This window comes from Montipora foliosa, chromosome 12 (genome assembly GCF_036669935.1).
Source record: "Montipora foliosa isolate CH-2021 chromosome 12, ASM3666993v2, whole genome shotgun sequence".
In the NCBI taxonomy this organism is placed as follows: Eukaryota; Metazoa; Cnidaria; class Anthozoa; order Scleractinia; family Acroporidae; genus Montipora; species Montipora foliosa.
The window spans coordinates 37,882,962-37,892,522 of NC_090880.1; the positions used below are offsets into that span (position 1 = coordinate 37,882,962).

General features: G+C 37.6%; 2 protein-coding genes across 2 annotated transcripts in view; one reads left to right on the forward strand and one right to left on the reverse strand.

Annotated features, from left to right (window-relative positions):
- The window catches only part of LOC137981221 (reticulon-3-A-like), an 11,482-nt gene continuing 1,921 nt past the window's right edge, over nt 1-9,561 (forward strand). Inside the window, exons 1-8 of the mRNA XM_068828556.1 lie at nt 1-416; nt 717-770; nt 3,757-3,964; nt 5,140-5,179; nt 6,281-6,379; nt 7,542-7,611; nt 7,941-7,987; nt 9,255-9,313. Of these exons, the coding sequence (XP_068684657.1) occupies nt 182-416; nt 717-770; nt 3,757-3,964; nt 5,140-5,179; nt 6,281-6,379; nt 7,542-7,611; nt 7,941-7,987; nt 9,255-9,313 (812 nt within the window). The 5' untranslated portion in view covers nt 1-181. The remainder of the gene's footprint in view (nt 417-716; nt 771-3,756; nt 3,965-5,139; nt 5,180-6,280; nt 6,380-7,541; nt 7,612-7,940; nt 7,988-9,254; nt 9,314-9,561) is intronic.
- The window catches only part of LOC137981223 (uncharacterized), an 8,975-nt gene continuing 8,597 nt past the window's right edge, over nt 9,184-9,561 (reverse strand). The window contains exon 4 of the mRNA XM_068828559.1: nt 9,184-9,199. The gene's annotated coding sequence lies outside the window, so the exon portion shown is untranslated. The remainder of the gene's footprint in view (nt 9,200-9,561) is intronic.

The window sequence follows — 9,561 nt, forward strand, 5'->3', positions numbered from 1 at the left end:
GAGGCATTGAAATTGCGCCAGTGTAACTTTTGAAAATATCGGTGGTCCATCATCTCTAAAATTTACTACTTTTCTCACTACTCTTGCGTAAGATTCAATCTTCTTGGCCTTGTTGTTTCATATAAACCTGTCTTTTAGGTGGAGAATAAGCTAAACTTTATCTTGGATATTTATCATTAAAATGTCGGAACCAAATGTCCCAGAGACCGGCAATTTGCTGGATCTCGGAACACCTACTGCAGAAGATGTTTCTTCGACTACACCGCCTATAGATGAACCCGTAAAAGAGGACGAAGTGCCTTCTCCAACTGATGAAAACGTACCAGATGAAAAAGAAGAAACGCCTGCCGTCGAAGATCTTCCAACAGAGAAAAAAGATTCCGATGAAAAGCCTGAAGAAACCTCCTCGACTAAAGGTTGGTTTGTTTGTTTTTGACATGAAATCGTCTCTGTCACGAGATTGAAGAATATGTATGGGTCAGAAAATAGAATATCCTACTGCGTTCGTGTCGAATTTGTTTTTGTTTATCGTGAAGGGCTAAGAAGTTAAGCGTTCATAATTTTTTGACTGTCCTCTCTGGTTAAGGGAAAGCGAAAGCATGAAGCTTATTTTCGAATAAATTAAGCTTCGTGTGCAATTTTTTTTTTCACAAACTCACCTTGTTTTTCTTCTTCTTAAATCATTGTAAAGCTATTTTATTTTTGTTGTGTTTCAGAGCTTACAAGCTGGCCGGCTAAGTGGATGAAGGAACACGGAGTTGATCAGAGAAGTACGTACTAATTTTTGTACAATTTGAAGGGTAAAGTAAAGTCAGCTTACGTACAGTTCAAATGTTTTTGTGAAATCTGCGCTTGAATAAACGAGGTAAGTTGGTTGCTTGGGTATTTTTCATAGTGGTGTAACATAACAGAAGGCATTGGATGGAAAATCAAAATGACGAGATTTATCTTGTAAACCACGAGACTTCATCGGAAGCGGTCGATTGAAAAAAAAATCGTTATCACTTATTCCGTATTTTGTGTAGGGGCGCTGCCCTCTCCTTTCAAAATGAAAACATTTAATGGAAATTTGGGCGGCAGCCTTCACAATGCATATTAGCAGCTTCAGTCTGTTATTAAATCGCAAACCAACTTCAGCACAGAACAGTCAATTGAACTTAAGTACCATGACTTTGGTTTAACGAAATTTGAAACCGAAGTGCACAGGACAGTAAATTGCTAGCTGTCAGAAAACGAGTGGATCGCAACCCGGATTCAATTAATGTGTTCCAATCTTTAATTTTCTCTCTTTTTTCATAGGAAACTTGGTTCCGTATATACTTTTATGACAAAGCGTTTTTCAATTCATTCGGTTGCTTCAAATGATTCTTTTGTGTGGTTATGTACAGCTGAATTATTTATAACTTACCGGAAAATATATTATTTTCACCTTTGGGTTTAGGGTGGGGCGAGTAATATACTTTTCATCACCTTTCGTGGTAACTTTAAATTTTGACTCGTTAATGAAAAAAAGATGTTAAATGAAATGTTTATGTAAGATATCTATCTTGTTCATTTTTATCAAGCTACAAAAACGTAGGGCTTTAGAGACATTCATTGAAAAGTTCCACAGCACCTGCTGTTTTGTTTTTGCAGTCGTTTTTATACGTCTTTCAAACGTGTTTTCTGAATCTTGTGTTTTTGAGAAATATTATTTTGCATGCACATTGTCCTCAGGTTACTAGCCAGGAGTGTCTTGACTGGCTGTGTTGTGGAAGACACTGTGTTGGGTACATTTTATCAAATGTTATTCTGTGCTTTTCACTTGGAACTTGCCATAGGCATTTCTAATTTGCATTCATGCTTGGCTTGGCCTGAAGATGATCTCAAGTGAGCTGCTGTCATTTCACAAAGTACAATCAGAAATTCAGGGAAAGTGTTGGTTTGGAATAAAACAAAAACACTTGAGTTATCAAAGCCAACTTTATTACAACAGACCTGTGTGAGCAGTTCAGTGATCATACCTGTATTATTCCACTTTTTTGTGAAACATGAGGTTTATTTTGTAGCCAATGTGTGGTCAATTCAAGTATACTTGGAACAAGGTCATCATTTTTGAACAAAGGTGAAAACAACTTGGCCAGCACCTTTTAAAGGTGCTTTGTCTAGAGGTCTGTGGAACAGGGCTTTTGTGCTCCAGGTCTAGCATTCTAAAAATTTTCTGATTTCTGCTCAGTTTACGTTATGTATTTAATTCCTTACTGATACAGTCAAGACTCTTGATTTTGTTCAGTTTTTCTGACCATTTGGCACTCCATAGCTATGGAACAAGACAAACAAACAGCGAAACCATATATCCCAACCCTCACCTAGAAAAGAAAAATGTCATGCAGGGCTGCACAGTGTCTGTCTTAGGATGCCTTTTTTTTTTGTCAGAACTGTCTGGTCAGACCCGTCAGTTTGCAAAGAAAATGAAACAATCTGAGGGAACATTTCCATGATAATCCCTCGCATTCTCCTGGAGGAGTATATATCATTCTCCAAGTATGTTAATTTGAAGGCATTATACAGTTAGTCCTTCCAAATTCTTGGTTTGGCCGGTCAGTTTTGTCAAATGGAAAGGGTCCCATGATCAGACTCAGACAGACTTGAATTGTAACTCATACCGCTGGCCACAGGGTATTTTAGAGAACCCAGCTTGGCTGCTTGTCATGTGTTAAGCGGCTTTCACACGGCAAACTTGAGTTTGCAAACTCAAGTTGGTGTGGGTGAACGGCACAAAAACAGTTAGCAAACACGTTGGCAAACTGTTGGCGACAAATAGAACTTGTCTCTATTCTCGCCAATAGTTTGCCAACATGTTTGACAACTGTTGTTGTGTCTTTCACACACACCAATTTGAGTTTGCCAACACGAGTTTGCAAACTTAAGTTTGCCGTGTGAAGGCTGCTTTACTGCACTTTTAATGCAATTTAATAGATTTAGCAACAGGGGTACCAATGTGCTTGTGATGGTCATTAGTTTTTAAATATCTGGGTACATGCTACAAGTAGTTGTTCACAATGTTTCAGGCCCTGTCCACACGTATACAGATATTTTTTAATCCACAACTTTTTATTGCTGGATACACCTTCCATCCACATATATCTGGTGAATTTGCTAGCAAATGCGGAACTTTTTGAATATGCTCTCCAGAGGGGATATTTTTAAATCCATTATGTATGCGTAACCATGTGGAACTAAATCTGGAAATTTTTTTATTCGGATGACATAACAAGATCAATCCCAGTTCCTTACCATGAAATCAATTCTCAAGATGGCTGCCGAGGGCAATGTTATTTCCTTACTTCTGGGACTTATTTCACGAAATATCACGTGTGCAGTTAAACATAGCTGTGAACACTGTACACTTCAGTTATGCCAAACAGTGCATGCTCTGTTACCTCTGTTTCCTTCAGGAGTCCTGGGTACTAGAGTGAATCCGGATACTTTTCAGATACATGTAGACATGCAAATTCGATTTGATTACGCTGTAATCTCTATGCCCAAAGTACACTGATCTCTATCGGTGATAACGCATGGGAAACTAAAGACCGTGTTTCAGTAACACAATCACTTGCAAGTGCATGCAGAATTTTCGATATGGAAAAGTTAAAATTATTATTGATACCCATTCTTTACAAAGCTATTGGATGCCTCGATACCCAGGCTCCACACCTAGGCTCCTTTTGGGATTCATTAATTTTTTTAAATGACAAGAATGTGCTTTCATTTCAGTAATTGACTTGATCTACTGGAAGTGCTTGAAAAAAACTGGAGTAGTCTTTGCAACTGAATTGGTGCTGTTGTTTTCACTGACGACATACACATTCCTGAGTGTGGTAACATTCTTCTCCATGGCGTTGTTGACAGTGTCATTGCTGTACAGGGTTGGCATGACAGTAATGGGTGCAATCCAGAAAACAGGAACTGATAATCCATTCAAGTAAGTAACATTGACTAGGAAGTCTTTGTATTGTTAAAAGGACTTTCCAGTCGGACGTAAGCAGATGACATGTGAGGTGTGATACAAAGGGAAAGGAGTATATGGTACATTTTTGGTGGTTTCTTTGTATAAAGACAATACCATTGGCCATTTTTGTACTAGATATGCGTAATTTGTCTGGGATGAACTTGGCCAATCTTTCTTCTGTGTCTTCGAAGATGCACCACTAACTGGCCTGGGTTGAGGGGGGGGGGTACTTGGGTCAATTTGCGCCGGATTTGTGCTGCTGGCCCCTCAGAACCTCTTCCTCTTTATTGTGTATGTATGGCCAATTTGACAATTTGTGACCCCATTGTAGTAACTCTGTTGGGAACTCAGTCGAAAATGCAACCCCATTATAGTCAATCCAGTTGTTAAAATGCAACTTCATCCAGCAGCACATCTCTGTTAGTCCATTACGAGGAAGTACCCCCCCCCCCCCCCTCCACTCTTGATAGTTTGTCAGGAGGCATTATGTGCCTTGTGTCCGTCTTTATACAAGGCAAACTTAATAGACAGGTAAAATGTTTACCCAAGTTTGTCCCAGACAGATTATGCTTGTTATATAGTTCGTCTGGATGGAACATGCATCTCTGCTGTAAAAACGACCATTGATATCCATTTAAGTGAACCATGGTACTTTCACAAGAGTAAGCAACTTGCATTGTTTAAAAGTAGGTGTTATGATTACCTATTACCAGGTTGTCAAAAGCAGAGAGGTTTTCTTGATTTCCTGTTTTTTTGCAATCTTTTGGACAATTAATTATATTTATCTGAGCAAGATTTAATCAATCGAATCGTAGAACTCATATTATTCATTTGTATTCTTTTTAGGTAGCAATGATGTAATGTAATATTATTTCCTTGGCATGGACCATGCCATGTTGTGTTTGTCTCTAATTTTGTTATTGTAGGCAGAAAAGTCAATACGTCATTAATGATTTCATTCTTTGGCTCATTTTATCTACATAATTTGTTCATTTTTGGGGTCACAATTTCTGAACTTTGTGCAACATTTAATACCATTTTGTGATAAATTGTAGTGATTCCAGTGTATTATGATATTTTTGCTGGGCATCCAAAGTAATACAAGGACATTTAGCAAAGGAAAACAATCAACCTTCTTTCCATTCCAGGGCTATTCTTGAAAAAGATGTTGATATCCCCAAGGATAAGGTAAGATATTTGTTCTATGTGCTTTATCTTTACATCAGCATACATAGATTGTCATATTTCCGTGTGGCTACCAAATAATTTTATTTGTCCGATGGATAGGAAAAGAATCACTGAGTTGCTCAGTTCCATTAGAAAGTGTAAAATGAAGAGGGAACTATGTTAAAAAAAGAAAATGCAAACCTAGTGCTTAGTGCTTAGTGATTATCAGATAACTTTGTTAAGGGTGCATTGGATTGGGAAGTCCTGATTTAGATTTTAAAACACAATGTCTAAAAAACAGATTTTGTGTTTGATTGGAAATCCAAAGATCCAGATATAAGATCTAAATCTGGATTTCCCAATTGAGCACACCTAAAGTATAGAGTGTGTTAGCTGATGTGACCAGCAGGGATATTTGCTTACTAGAACAAAAGGGTGAATTTTCATAAAAATAGATATACAGCTCAATTTCCCAAAAGAATATTTCAACCCTTCAACATGGCGGCCGTGACGTCCTGTGAAATCGGAAATGACTTTTGTCTTTTCAATCCAGTTAAGTTTTATATTTCATGTTATTGCAGATTGGTTTATTATACATCAGGGCCTAGTTGTTCAATGCCTGATTGGGCTTATCCTGGATTGCTGGAAACTTTAAAATTATGGTGTACTTTTGCTTTCCTTATGCCTAAAATTATGATGTCAAGGCTTTTTTTGACTGGCAAAACTCAAACCTGGTTTGTTATTTAATTATGGACAAGTATTAACCTGTTGACTCCTGGGAGTTAGACAGATTTTACTCTGTCTAACGCCAGTCGATTTTACTCGTCAACTGGGGACTTTCTAGAGCACCTTAGGAGTGGCTAGGTTAATCAGCATAATGTAGTTAAGATATTCCTTTCACTGAACGTAAACTTGATAATATCCAGGTACAGGTCATCATGGGGCATTTTTGAGGGAGTCTAAATACCAAGTTTATCTAAATAAAAACTGCTTTGCGGCCTAACATGGCATGGCACTTTGTCTTTCATTGTGAGTGAACATTCAATAATTTTTTATCACCAATGATTGGTGATTTTTGACATACTGGTGATTCTTTTTTCTTATAAAATGCTCTTTTTTTAGGCTGTGGAGATTGTGGAGGCCAGTGTTGATCGTATCAATAACCTTACCAAGGAATTGAGGCGACTTTTCTTAGTGGAAGATATTGTTGACTCAATTAAGGTAGATTCTTAGAGGACATTATTTTACGAATGAAATGATATATGGAAGGAATCATATATTGAACTGCAGATATGAAAATTTATCAAGTGAAGCTGTGATCCTTGCAGTTATTGCTAAAATTGCATTCATAACTGCAAGGATCATAAAGGTCGAAATAGCGAGGTTGTGGGTTCAAACCCTATTGAAGTCCTGAAATTTTCAGGCCTCTCTACGCAATTGCTAAAATTGCATTCACAACTGAGAGGATCATACCTTCACTTGACATTATTTTACCATAAAGTGGAAAGAATTTTAAAAGAATATTTATCATAACATAAAAAGTTGTTTAGGTTCTATTACTCTAACTTGCCAAGTTTTAGCTGTTTCAACCCCCAAGGTTTATACTTGACTTTACCTTTAGAGTTAGTAAAAAATGACCTTTTAAAGTTAAGATCCAGTTCTGTGTTGTACCACCTCTAAACAGTAAAACAGCAAACGTTCTGAGTTGAGCTGTGATAAAGTTGATTAAGCACTTATTATTATCAATATACATGGCTAAATAGAAAATCAGCCTCTTCAAAACACACGCTCAGCAGGCTGCTAATGCATTATCAGCCCTACAGCTGATTGGTTCTTGCTTCAACTTTGTGATATGCCTATGATTTATAGATGATTTTACGCATTTTTTCGGTAATTTTAAATAAGTTCACTGGACTGAGTTGATTCTTTAATAGCTTGTTCAATCAACACTTACATGATGATTTGAAGTGACTTTGAATTCGTTATTCACCTAGCTTGTATTATTAAAACTCGCATTCTTGATATCATTTGGCCTTGTTTATTGATAATAATGATAACGACATGACTTTTTGAGGGAATATTGTTTATTTGCGCCCTTGTAGTGTCATTTGTGGTCCTCGCGCTTCGTGCTCGGGCCGCAAATGACACTAGGCGGGCACAAATAAACAGTATTCCCTAAAAAAGTCATGTTATTCCCTTATTCTTCGAAAACTGTGACCAGAATTCACACATTTGTCTTCATGATTATATAGTTCTTAACCTGCATCAGCACTTGTGTTGCTGTGAGTTAACCAGTGCCCTGTTGACATACAAGTTAAAGGCATCCTTTAGTTGCCAGTTTTTGTCCTTGTGATGGTTGATATCATTGCCTTGTCTCTTCTAGTTTGGACTTCTCTTGTGGGTCTTGTCATATGTTGGTGCTTGGTTCAATTTACTAACTCTTGTTATCATTGGTAAGTAACATTTTTCTCTGCAATGAGTAAGTAGGGGTATCCATAAGAGAGTAACTTTTTGTTGTCACTGTTAAAATAAATATTAATCTTAGATTTGAGAGAATCTGTCTTAAGTTGCTTTTTGGGGAAAAAGTAGCCAACTTCTCTGAGTGAAAAAGTCAATGCTCTTTGTTGGTTGAAAACACTAAGTAAGAAGTCTTTTTGTTGGTTTACGTATTCTTCTAGCTAACTTGTAGCTCAGTGGTCTCAATCATGCAAATTAACTGCTATTTGCTATTACTTTTTCATCATTGGAAAATAAAATTAATATTTTCTTTTCTTTTGTACAGATGTTATTATCCTGTTTACGGTTCCCCGTTTGTATGAGGATCATCAGGTAAGTTCCATTTGCTTATAGCTTTGACTCAGTCAAGGTGGGAATGGACTGTAGAAGGGTTATGCCAGTCATAGTGCTCAGTGTTTCTTGCATTGTCCATAAAAAGAAGGTCTCTAAAGTTCAAAATTTCAATGAACAGATTCCATTTTCTGTGCCACAGTTGTGTCAGTTACCGTAATAAAACAGGTTTATGGGTCACATTGCCCAGTTTTGATGTACTTCATCAATTTCCAGGGTTCGTGCTACTCCTTGAAGTCCTTGAAAAACCTAGGAATTTAATTTTGGACTTCAAGGGTGCTTGAAAAGCCCTTGAAAAATGGATTTGGTGAGAAACTGCTTGAAAACTCCTTGAAATCTTGCTTGGGTGAAAATTGTTGAGATTGCATCTTGTGTGTGCACAGTTAGGCTTTTTCAGGAAAGAAAGCACTGAAACACGATGTATGGCATAGAAATCTTACAAACATTCCTTGAAAACTCGCTTTGTGGTTCTTGAAAACTCCTCTTATTATCCTTGGAATTTTATGTACAAAATCCAGCACGAACCCTGATTTCTCAATCTGTTTAGAGTTCACTTTTGCTGTAAATGTTGGGGCTCGTTGAGGGTGGGGCATGGGATAATTGATTGGCTGTGCATGTTATTCCTGTAGTAGTATCATTTCTGCATAAACTGAAGAGAATGTAGTGTAACGTCAAGTGCTATATTTCTATCCCATATGAACCATGTGAGCGTTAGCCCTACTGATGGAACTGGGCCCACACAAGGACAGAGAAAAACTCTGACCAGGATGGGAATTGAACCAGGTCGTGGGTTCAATTCCCACCCTGGTCAGAGTTTTTCTCTGTCCTTGTGTGGGCCCAGTTCCATCAGTAGGGCTAACGCTCACATGGTTCATATGGGATAGAAATATAGCACTTGACGCTGTACTACATTCTCTTCAGTTAATTCTAATATAAGTGCTACACGGCCAACGTTTGTATAAATGTAACCTTTCATTTCTGCATAGTTACATTAAAATTGTTTAAAATTCCTGGCTGCCATACCCAGACGATCTCCTATGCAAAATTTTAACCAAGTCTTGAAATGTGATTGATGGATGAAATAAAAGGACTTTAGGGACTGGAGATTGTGATGTTACCGCAATTGTGCTACTGGTAGTTATAAATAGTTTTACCTATTTCCTGTGACCTCCTTGTTTCCAGCAAGGGGAAGGTCTGAAAGGGAAAAAGTAATAATTTTTGTTTTCTCAGTGAGGTTTTTTGTTTGCAGGATAAGGTTGACCAGTACTTAAAAGTGGCTCGCACCCAAATTTGCGCATTAGTCAACCAGTAAGTGCTCTGTAGCTTACGACTTTTCAGAGAAGTATAAGAATAAATAACCCTCGTGCGTCAAAGGAAAAAAAACAAAAGTACCTACTGTAAAGATTCCTCATGTTCAGATGCAAGTTCCTTGTGTTCTGTTATTTTCCCATGCTCAAGGCTCAAGGTTATAACCCGTATTTTGCTTCAAGGGATGTGAAATGTGCTACGGTCCCTATTTTACGAAGGTAACACGTCACAGCGAACTAGAGTTACTT